Source organism: Nesoenas mayeri, assembly GCF_963082525.1.
Source record: "Nesoenas mayeri genome assembly, chromosome: 2".
Classification (NCBI taxonomy): domain Eukaryota; kingdom Metazoa; phylum Chordata; class Aves; order Columbiformes; family Columbidae; genus Nesoenas; species Nesoenas mayeri.
The window spans coordinates 70,580,159-70,592,379 of NC_137543.1; the positions used below are offsets into that span (position 1 = coordinate 70,580,159).

Below are 12,221 nucleotides of genomic sequence, written 5' to 3' on the forward strand. Positions count from 1 at the left end.
AATTGCAGGTTGTGATTCCATAGAAAGGTGATGGGCTTCCCCAAGCAGACCTGCAGCAAGGAGGAGTGTGGGTCTCTTTTGGGATACCTTAGCAAGACTTTCTCCAGGGCTACAGGTTCTGTAGAACTTGGCATAACAGATCTTCCTTGTGATTCTGTTCCTTAGTTGGTATAATTTTGCCAGAATTAAGGGTATCAGACATCTTACTGTATCTCAGTTTTGCGTAACACTTGAGATCTTTTAACTGTCCTTTTCTCAAACTGTCTGTATTCAGGAAGTAGGGGTGTTGGGTTTTGAGTGGTATTGCTACTGTTAGGACATAAGCAGAGGTTTTTAGCTGGGTGGCCATACATATTTGAGTGAACAGGATTTAAATTCATTCAAACCATGGCTTCAGCTGTGGTTTAGAGAAAAGTAAGTTGCAGATCTGTAACTAAGACCTTAATGTTTACCTAATACACTAATGTGGTCGGTTTAAATTGTCATTGAAGAGGGTTTTTTTGTTGAATCAAACTACCCTTCTCAGTTCCTCGTGCCAAGCTTACTTTCACAATTGGGAAAAAGTAGGCAATTTTTTTTTCCTGGGGTTAAAAGCCATTATTCTAAGTTGAACTTACATGAATGTTGTGGAGTTTATAGCAATTATGCTGGGCTCCTTTCTGAGTACATCATTCATATGACTAATTCTGTCATCTCTTTGCTTAGAAAGAACCATATTTAGATTTAGGCACTGTTAATTATATGATACAACATAACGCTTTTCAGTTATGGGACTAAAATCTGTTTTTCATATGTGTGCTTTAAAAAGGTATTTTTCATTTTAAGCCTGAAATATGCATGTGAGAATACACTGGAATCTGGAGTTTTGACTTTTCAAAACAAATTTATTTCCTGTATACTCTAAGGTACTACAGTTGAATCATATTATGACATATTCATAAAATTTACACAATCCCTGTGTGAGGAAAATAATTTGAGTAAACCTATTCGTAGTAAAACTAGTAAAGGCACACATGCAAGAGCATGTTCTTGGTGCTGAAATGTGTGACATTTTTTGTTTGCTTGGTTTTTTAAATACTTGAAATATTTACTTCTCTGTGAGGCTTGTGAAGGTGTGCTCTCTTTTAATTATTTTAGTTTAGGAGAAGAGCTAAGGGGAGTAGTATTATATTATATATAATCCGCTGTAAATGTGGCCTGCAGCCAAAATAAGTCTTCTCACAGCTGTTGATACTGATCTGATAATTGTGTGGCCTTGGTCTTCACTGACTGGATGGAGGATTACACATCAAAAAGGAGAAAAATGTATATTTTGTTGAATCAGCAAACTGAAGCAGCACACTCAGTAGCTGAATAATTACTAGATCTGGTGCAAAAAAGGGGATGGGGCAAAACTGGAATGGTGAAAAGTGGGATTATTTTGTCAGCAGCCCACAGTTGTACCAGATTAAGTGGAACATGGTGGAGTGGGGCGGCAAACTTTCTCACAGAATGTATATATTGAAGTCCCTGTAAGGTATATAGGGTATTTAATTAGCTCCATAAGTTGCGATATGCGTTGTGAACTTTAGGTATTTGTTTAGCTCAGGTCATAGTGATGTAAAGGATAATAAAAAAAGAGCAAAATTGTCAACACAGGTAGTGAGATACTTTAGAAGTTTATTTGATGTTTTGTTCCAAGCTAAAAATCCAGGCTGCTAAGTAACCTGACATCTGTAAAGGAAATCTGCTGACAGCAGTGTAACTTTGAACAATGTAACACTGAAAGTCTGAAAGCATGTGAGGTATTAAAGACTTTACAATTCTTTCAAGCAGGAATATTTTTTCATCTGGGTTTTGTGGTGCGTATAGCCTGTTACTGGGCCACTGTAGAGCCAATATTTGGAAATGTTCTTGTTCACGTTGACTTAATGAGTCAGCTGGAAGAAATTACCTATAAATTTTAAAAATCAGTTGCTTCCTGTAAACCATTTTTTAAATATATAGACATATACACATGTATATATGCACATGTGTGTGTCTGTATATACACGCAAACATTTGGCAGTCTCATTTTTAGTTGTGAGTGTCTTCTGTTTTGGATGAGCAGCCATATCCTGAACTTTATTCAAATTGATAGGTCGAGTATGGAAAATAATTTGGCTGGAGAACTTAAGGTTCAGTTTCAGTCTTTGAGGACAGAATTGGTTTTGCTTCTGTCAAGACGTATTCCTGTGATCATTTTCAGGATAAGGAAAACAGTCAATTGCAGCTTATTATCTTTCTGAAATTCTGCTTGAATTCTGTAACCACAATGGTTTTAAGGACCATTTTGGATTTTGTTTCCAGGGTCTAAAGAAGATTTCTACTTGACTCATGAGATAATGCGACCTTTCTTATATCCAAATGTTTGAGATCAGAAGAAAGGAAAATTTCATACTCTTGATGTCAGGTAAATTATGTAATACTATTGAAGGCAGACATTAAGCAGGCTGAATGGAAATGCTCAAATAATAAGGGATTTGCCTGCATTCAGGTCAACAGTTCAGAAAGGTTAATTGCAGTTGTGATATGAATTATAGAAGTGAGGACCTCTTTCTAAACCAAATTGTTCTGATTTGATTGGAAGAAGCAACTTAAGGGGTAGTGTGAAGTTTTGTCACAACCTTATCTGCAGTGCTGTCTCTTTGTGCAACCCCAAGATAAAGCTGTGGTTGTGTGCAAAGTCTATGTAGTGCAGAGTGGTTTGGCATGTTGCGATAGTCAGTGATTCCATCTTTCTCATAATTATTGCTTTTAGCCCTTTCAGCTGAGTTGTTTCTGTGTGAAAATGAGATCTCTATCCAGCTTAATTGTCTTCAATTTGGGGGCTTGGAATATTGCTAAAATTTATGTTGGAAGCAGATTTATTAACATCCTTGTTTGTAATGATATCATGAGGCTGCTGCTCCTATCCAGGAAAGACTAAGTCAGTGTTTACCAGAAACACACCACTTGACCTAAGTGCTGCTGGTTCTTGCTGTAGTATTTTGACACTTTCTTTGCCACCCCTGCTACAGGGCGTTATCCTCTGATGAAAATGTAGTCAATTTCAGCAGCTTCAGGGTGACTCTGAGTCTTGTTTCAAAATGTTTTAATCCATGATTTAAGTAGAAGAGTTTTTGCACTGGGCATAGCTCTGCCTCAGCTTTGTTAGATTAGATTAACTGCAGACTATAACTTTTGACAAATGGACAGGTACACAACAGAGTACTGATATTTTATGACACTGCAGTGATATTCAACAGATAGGCATAATTAAAGCCTGAGGTTTCGTGAGGGGAGTTCAAATTTTCTGATTTTCTTCTGTATTGATCTGGCATTAACTTTTGGTAACCTCAGTAGAAAATAAATGTGTATTCTCACGTCTAAAGGTAATGATGCTTACTTCCAGAAGTTCCAGTATAGTTTAATACTGAAGAGTATGCTGTTTGTACTGCGTCAGTAATATTAAACAGATTTATTACAGAGGCTGTGCTGTGTAGCATTTCCTCAAAACTTCAGCTCTAATGTGGTTTTCAGCAAGACTTGGATTATTTGTTTGTCAAATTTGAAGTTCTGGGATGCAGTTTATTTATAACTGCAGCTTTTAGTTATAACTGCTGTTTGTAGCATTCAAAAGAAAAGATTTTACTAGATTTGTAAGATGACTAAATAAGTGTCCTCCCCTGCGCCAGTCTGTTGCTAGTACGGCTTTCAAGAATGAATCAGCTCTGCACTATCACACTGCGCATACGAGGTCCAGTCTGAGCTCCACTGGGATTTCCCAACTGATCCATTTAGTGCACAGGAGACACTTCTGTTTGCGTTTCATCTCTGTCCTTTACCAGGGTGCTCTGAGTTGTGTGCACTGGGCTAGAAAACAAAGGTTGAGTACATGTTTTACTGCTGTTAATGTTTCTGAGCCGCTGACAATTATTGATCATTCCTTGTTCCTATGAAAGGCTGGTAGAATCTGGGAATAAAATTGATATCAAGTATAGCAAGTGTGACTCAGGTAGCATTTAAGTTTATTGGTTTTTATATTTAGGTATGCACGAGTGGCCCCATTTTGAAAATATTATATTTTGAAAAAAATACTCTGTTACTTGTCCTCTCATTGCTCCTCTATGGAGAATAACCTGTTGGCAGCATCCGAAGAGGTCAAGATCTGCCCTGTAGTATTTAGAAATAGAGCATCTGTTTCTAATGGAGACTATAAATAAGACGTCATCTTTCTAGAAAATTACCTAACTTTTTTTTATGTTTTGCCTTAGTGAATGAGAATTTTTGTCATTGTGTCTCACTGCATAAACATTGTGGTAGTGTATAATTGATTTCCTACAAGACCTCTACCTTGTTTGTTACTTTTTTTGAGGGTATGATTCTTTGGCCTGTGAAATAAAAGTATGTATCCCATTTTATTACGTTACTTTCAGAAATGATTTAGCATGAATTTGAAGGGTATGCAAACAGATCACTGCTAACATTGTAAATATTTGTTTTCCAAGATACATTGATATTACACATGTAGCACTCAATCTTGGGTTTTAGGAATAATTTCTAACTAAATTGATCCATGAATACAATTTCATAGCATTGATAAAATGCCAAGTGCTATTCTATGAGATGCCTGCACAGTTGCATTTTTTCAAGGTAATATTTGAGGTGTTTGTGAAAGCCCCAGCGGTAGACAGAAAGAGTTGGCATTAGGACATCGAAGGGCGGTGTCCTGAGCTCCTGGCGCCTCGGTGTCTCGGGTGCCGATGGTTGGAGTGGATGAGACTTGTTGTTCTCAGAGCTGGGCACTGAGAAGAGCAAAGATAGCTATCAGAAGAATTTAACCTTCTGAGGAATTCAAATGAAGGATCTTGTAAGACGACCTAATAGATTTCCTCTGTCCCTGCACTGAAACTTCTTCTCATTCGTTTGCTGACATGAGGAGAGAGAGAGTCTTCCAGTTCTGCCAGGTGTCAAGGAGGTTTGAGAGTATGTGGTTGTGCTGATGTAGGAAGCTCAAGATGAAAAGTTGTCATCTTTCCTTGCCAGATGGTGCTGAAGCAGCATTTAAACTCTGAGATTTAACAGCTTAATTTTATTTGGACTGAATTGCCTTACTTGATGTCTCCTCTAGGTTATTTTTGTAGTATCCCCTGTGAACTATTTGTACTCTGGGCTGAAAGAGAAAATAGGAAGGCAGTTTATTCAGAGGCTCTTCATGTGCATTTGCAGTAGCATCAGGTAGTTTTCAAGTGGCTATACATAATCCATTTAATAAAATTCTCCTTGAGATTTTTTTTTTCGAACCATCTCCCTATCTAAAATGTGCAGAGGTTCTATATAAGATTCAATTAACATCTTCACGAAAAATCATGATAGTGGAGAAGTATAATCCAACTCATAGTTGCTACTGACCTTCAATTTAAAAAAATTTTGTAATGGATTTTAAACTTCAAAATCAGGCTACAGGGTGTTAGGGACAACAACTTGTATGTATTTTGATGTCACTGTTCTTATCCTAGCATGTGTGTATAACAGTGCTAAATATGTCCTCCTTCATTTACTTGTAGTCTGTTAAACTTGAATTCAAGTTCTGAAGGATTTGAATCTGTTACACTGCCTTGTGCTCTTGGGGAGATAGTGGCCTATGAGTAACCATGTAGTAATAAGGGATCAGGCCAAAGTATTTTGAATATATAGTGCAAAATTGCAAAAAGGTGAAATTCCGTGAAAATGTGTATGAGCATCTTACAGAGCTTGGAGCAGTGTCATGTCTTTACAGTCCTGTGGCTACTTTGTAAAACAACTTTTAAAGGTATAGCTTGTTAACCTAGGGGTTTTTTTCTGAAATCTGTTGGGGCATTAAAGATCTTGGATGACTTTGATTTTATTTCATAATGAATTTTGCATTTTCTTTCCCAATTACATGAGAGGAAGAAATCAAATATTAGGGAAGAATACAAGGCTAATGCAGTTGAAGCTGGGAATTTCAGTGCATGAGAGGGAGACTTGCCATCAAATAAAGAACGTTACTCTTTTCAGCACTGGAATGTGTACATCAAGAAATGTAGACTAATGAGGCTTTATGTCCTGATCATATTTTAACAATCTGGCCTGTTCTTTTTCTGTGTGTTTAGGTAATAGGGCAGTAAGTCTCTGCTTGCATTTAAAATGTCTGACATTTTGGGGGAGTTTCCACAATCTAAATAATATATGGAGTGACATTAGCCAAGAGTTTGCATGATGAATGCCATAGATTAAGAAAAAGATGATGCATTCCATGTGAAGTAGAAATTCTCAGCTGCTGTTTGGAGCCTTCATTAAATTACTGGAGATGGTATGCCTTCCTAATATTATGCACTCAATTTTAAAACTGTTTGAGGCATGATTCAACAAAAGGAACATAATGTATTAGTGGTGAATTAAAATTCAAATTATCCTCAATTCATACCCTGTGTGTCATACCCCTCGTGGTTATATTCCACTACTAATGTTGCATAACTGTTGGTTGAAACTAATTCTGTGTTTTAAATTACATAGTAATCCCTTTCTGGGGTAATTTGTCTTCAAATGAAAGACAAGAAGGATTCTTAATTTAAATGTTTTTAGTATAGATAAAACACAAGGTTTACATAGAAAGCTAATGATCTGATCACAGGTGTCAACTGTTCTGTTTTATTTTTCTTATGTTCTGCAGCAATATGTTCCTGGAGGGCAAGACGTGTATGTCAGTGTTTTCAAAATTTAGAAACAGAGGTTTTTATTTTTATGTATTCACAAAAATTTGTACAAGTACAGCTAAAAGGTGTATATAAAAAGGCAGATAAAAAGAGTATTAAAAGTTGGATATTGTGCTATTAATTCTTTCTTTTAGCCTGTCTGCATAAATGAATCTTTCCAGAATAACTTCAAACCAAACACTTTATTAAGACATTTCCAAGCCAGTTTATGTATGGAACACCCTCGTGTTCAGCGTGGCAGCCTTTTTACGTATTGATAAACAAGCCAGTCCAGGGTTGCTCTTAAATTGGTACCCCAGAAAACGTTGATCTCTAGGGGGTGAGAACAGGCAAGTGTCTTGTTCTGGAGTGGAGAATGTTCACTTTCTGCAGGACAGGGCAGTGGAATTGCCTTGTAATGGGGAGAAGTGTCCCAAAAAATCTTGTAAGCTGCCTTCTTAGTGCTAAAATTTTCCTCTTCAAAGACAGATCTTAAACGTTTTGATATATCTATGCTTGGGGCAGTGTGATGGTTTATAAACATGATAGTCCCTGAGCACGTGGCTGGCTTTTATTATACCGATTCATTGATTTGAGCTTAGTAAAATCTTCTGTAAAACCATTAAAAAACAAAAACAAACAAACAAAAAAACCCACCGCAACAACAACAACAAAAAAATGGAGATGAGAGATTTCATATTACAATAGTAGATCTTGTGGGCACCCCAGCAAGATATTCCTGGTGAATGACACATTGTTATTGCTTTTCATGGAGAACTGCCAACAGGCTTCTCTCAACTTTTTTACAAATATTCTGCCAAAAAGTAGAGGAACAATTGATGGATTTGCATTACTACTGTAGCTGACAGTCTACAATCAGACACTTATTTTCTGATCTGGGGAACAGTGCAGCAGAAGGAATAAAACTCTGAGAATTTGTTTTTAAAGTGGCAAAATAGGCTGAACAAGTGACAGACATGGGGGGAAAATTATTTGGCTTATGTATTGAACTTTTCATCTGAAAATCATAGCATCTTCGAAAAGCTGTTTTATTTTCTAAGTGATACCACAGAAAAAACTTTCTCAGTTGGCATCGGGTTTTTTTATACATGAATTAAACAAAAAAAACACAGGGATATATGTCTACTTTCCCTAAGGAATTTATGATGCTCACTTCAGTGTGGTGAATAATTTAATTTAGCCATAATTGTAGATTAATATAATATTGAAGATGGTGCCTGATGCTACAAAGATACCATTTCTGCAGTTCTCAGAAATGAAACATGATTCCACAGAAGCTCTTCCAGATATTTCTTGAATTGTACCTGGATTTACTGATCTTCTGAGGGATCTCGGCGCACACTGGGTTTTTGTCACCACCTCCGAGCTGAAATGCCTGTGTGCTATCAGAGTTACTCTCACTGAGAAGAGCTCTGGCTCATCAACTTATGCAGCAAATGAAATATTCATGCTGGGAGCCTGGTTTTGGCTGACGCTCCTGGTGTCACTGCTTGGGGTGGGATTAGATGCTGACACCATGAATCCTGTATTTGTGAGGCTGCTCCTTCAGACTTGTTCTTATGTATTTAGAGTGGAGGGAATGCTTTATTCACTTCTCAAACCCTCAGACAGCACCGCTGTTAAGATGATAGCCATGCACACTTGTTAATGTATTTTAATAGAATTTAGATCAGATTACATTATAATGAATCGACTCAGTAGTTTGGGATCTAATAAAAACTTGTTGTTTGGAATGAAAGTCCATTGAATGTATCACTTTTTCCACTTCAGTGTTTCCTCGTGTCTAAGATCTGCATGTGTATCTTTAGCTTTGATTCTTAAAGGGTTTAGTGCCATCGAATCTTATGTAAATTTCTGTGTGCGATTTTTGAATGCACAGGAGGAACAGGTCTGTGCAGAGAACACTTAAATTTGTATGGTTATTTTTTAGAGCAGAATTAATTTTCAGAATCGCTGAGAGTACTTTATGTACAGCATATTGATTTTACTAGGAGATACTGAAAATATTACCTTCGTTAAGATATTGCGGAGTGTAAAATGTTGGTTGCATGTGGAGTTCCATTGCATAGATGTTCTATATATACACTACTGAGAGAGCTAAGCCTATAGTCTTCCACTCAAACTTCGATATGTGAATATAATTCGCTTTTAATTTGATGAACCTTTATAGTACTTCCAACATACGTACAATGAGAAGAAAGAAAACCCTCTTTGTATAATAAAAACACATTGTATTATGAAATATACCTAACTCACCAGTATTACAGATAGCCTCCTTATAGTCTTGGCTGTTTCCAAACATGAACTCTTTATCTCTGTTAGTTATTACCTGGTTTTATTAATTATATACTTTTAATTGCATTTACTTCGTAGTTTGCTTGTTGTTTCTTATCTTGTGTCTGTCTCTCTCTGTTGCCCCTCTGTCTGCATTACAGTACTAAAGTTTTCCCCTTGCCCTCAGGGGGAATGCAAGCCTAAATTAGGGGCTTGGATTAGTATATCTGGAGACGCTACTCTTCACAAAATAGGGGCAGTGGAAATAAATAATCTGCCGTCATCTCTGTGTGTTAGCAGTGTGGATGTTTCTTTCATTTGTAGAATAGGTTATTGAATTGAGGTTCTCCTTTCTTAGTGGTAGGATGGAATATATAAATGTATATGTAAAAGTCAGGGTGTTTTTTTGATACAAATATAAATCTGTAGCTTTTACTCCTTTGTCATACTTTGCCTATGATTGGTATATATGAATGTTAGTGTTGATGCCCAGAAATAAACCTCAAAATTGCAGTTCTAACTGAAGGCTTGACCTTTACAAATATATGCCTTATTTTTGTTTATAGGTGTAAAACGAAGGTGTATCCAGACAACCTTCCCACGACAAGCGTTGTCATTGTTTTTCACAATGAGGCTTGGAGCACGCTTCTACGAACTGTTCATAGTGTGATAAACCGGTCACCACGACACATGCTGGAAGAAATCGTCCTCGTTGATGATGCCAGTGAAAGAGGTAATGATAACGTCGATGCCTTAGCTTGCTGCTCTTCTTATTTCAAAAATTGAGACTGACTTTCTACTGTTTTAGTGGTCCTCAGCAAAATAGTAGCTGAGGCAAGGGAAAGCAGAGTGAGCAGTGCTCATTTTGGAATACAGGTGGGTCATTCTCCGCTGAAAACTACTGTAAGTTTATCTGTCTGACTACTTTTCTGTTGACAGTGCAGAGTCTGTGTTTGCTAGTGACTTGATCCTATTACAGCTTTCATGTTGTGTATTTAGAATTTTAACACATTCCTAAAGCTTGAGGGCATTTAATACTTGAATCACCTGGTGGCTAATAGCAAAGACAGCTCTGTTCCTCACACACATCCAACTTTACTGTCATTGCCACCATCAAGCTTGGGTTTAATTTTGGTTATTCAGTTCACAGGAGGTTCAAATTCAGTTTCTATGCTGTAAGAGATTCTGCTTTTTAATAACGAGTGCTCCAGCTGAAAATTCTGTATTACAGAATGAAACTTTCAGTGTGTAATGAGATTGATAGACAAAATAATATCACAGAAATAAAAATAATGTTCTGTATAATACTTGATATTTCAGTTAATAGTTGATATTTGGCTTGTTGCTTAATTGATCTTCCTCAGTGACGTGGGTTATAAAGCATAATTTGGGGGATATTTTTTTCTTTTGTTTGTAAATGGAGATGAGATGTTAAAATGGGGCTTTTTTCATCCAAAACTTTTCTATATTTTTATATTGAATCACGCTTTTTTCTATATTTCTGCATGGAAAATTTTCCACTAGGAATAATAGCTAGTAGGCCGCTACAAAACAGTCTTGGCAGCCATGAGCTGTGGCTGTTACCTGTATCAACAGGAATTCTCATGCTTTATAGAATCATTTCAGTTGGAAGAGCCTCTCAGGATCATCGAGTTGAACCATAACCTAACCTAACTGTACCACTAAACCATGTCCCTAAGAACCTTGTCTAAACACCTTTTAAAGCCCTCCAGGGATGGTGACTCTACCACTTCCCTGGGCAGCCTGTTCCACGGTCTGACAACCCTTCTGTCACAGAAGGGTTTTTACACCCAGCATCCTGACATCTCTGCCTGATGCTTCTGATTCCAGTGGTGCAAAATCTGTGCTCTACTGCTTATGGTAATTCCAGCTTCAGAGCAAGATGGCAGACTGTTGTCCAAACAAGATCTACATATGAAGAGAGAGACCGAATTTCAGATAATATGGTCTAAGTAACATTATAGTGCATGGTTTACAATGGTTTTAACAGGAAGTTTGATCATAGCTAGTAGCCATTATAATGGTTAACAGGAGTTTTGTAGCTGAAGAGCTTCAGGAGTGGATTTTTGCACTTCACATCTAATGCAGTAGAAAGTACAATGAGTTTCTTCTTTAGGTTGCACCTGTGTATGATGCCTTAGTATATTAACTGATCTATTCCAAGCTGTGTCGGTCTAGATAGAGTACAGCTGGTTGTGGAATAGCTGAGTAGACTAAAGAAAGATCATACCAGCTAAACTGAGCTCTGACCAACCTGTTTTCTGAGGGAAGCCTAGCTCGTGCACTCAGGTTGTGTTTGCACTTTGTATCAGTCTGTATTCCTTTCCTCTCTTGGGCACCCTCACTTGCTTATGCTTTCTTACCTGATGCCAACTTCAGCTGCTTCAGCCAATTTCAGTGCAATTTGGAAGAAGGGACAGAGGCCTTAAATACAATTACTCTCTGGCAGCAGAGGAGGAATGCCCATGCAAAGGGCAAGGCTGCTACCTCAATGTGTTCCAGATTGGATGAGAGGTGTGATTAACTTTTGCTTTTAGAAAGACAAAAGATCAAGTGTTCGCTGTTTTCCCTTACAGGGAATTTGTAATTACACCCCTCAATTTTGTATTACTCAGACATCTTTTATTTGTAGTTATTTTCAACAATTACTGAAATCTTTGTTTTGTTTTCCAAAAACTTGTTATGGTTCCAACAAGCATGCTTTTACATTAAACAAAGCAAAAGAGTATGATGCCTGAAAATTTGAAGGATTTAGCATGTGCCACTTAAGCATTCTGTTTGTGTTGAGCTAAAATAGCTGACTTTTCCAGAAAAAGAAACTGTGCAGCCTGAGTAGTATATTTTGAACTCTAGCATCAGAGTCAATTTAATTGGAATAAAGTAAGCGTTCAGTCTGCCTGAAGCACTCTTTGTACCTGCTAGTGTCATGCTCTTAGAAGAATGAATTTGCATAATATCACACACTTATTTACACCGAAAAGAAAAGCTTTGGAGAAACAAGACATATCTGTAACATCGTTCTCTAGTTACTGATCAGAATAGCATGTTTAGTTTTTAAGTATTGAACTTTGGTAACTATTTAAAAAAAAAAAAAAAAAGTTAACAGGAGAGATCAGGATTTGTCAGTATTTAAAACTAGGTCAACATTGAATAGACAAGCATGGTAGCCAGATTGCATCAGGATACACT

General features: G+C 37.1%; 1 protein-coding gene across 2 annotated transcripts in view; it reads left to right on the forward strand.

Annotated features, from left to right (window-relative positions):
• GALNT1 (polypeptide N-acetylgalactosaminyltransferase 1) overlaps nucleotides 1–12,221 on the forward strand; it is a 44,618-nt gene that overhangs the window by 12,664 nt on the left and 19,733 nt on the right. For both annotated transcript variants that reach the window (XM_080364286.1, XM_080364287.1), the window contains exon 3: nucleotides 9,578–9,744. In XM_080364286.1, coding sequence (XP_080220412.1) covers nucleotides 9,578–9,744 — 167 coding nt within the window. The remainder of the gene's footprint in view (nucleotides 1–9,577; nucleotides 9,745–12,221) is intronic.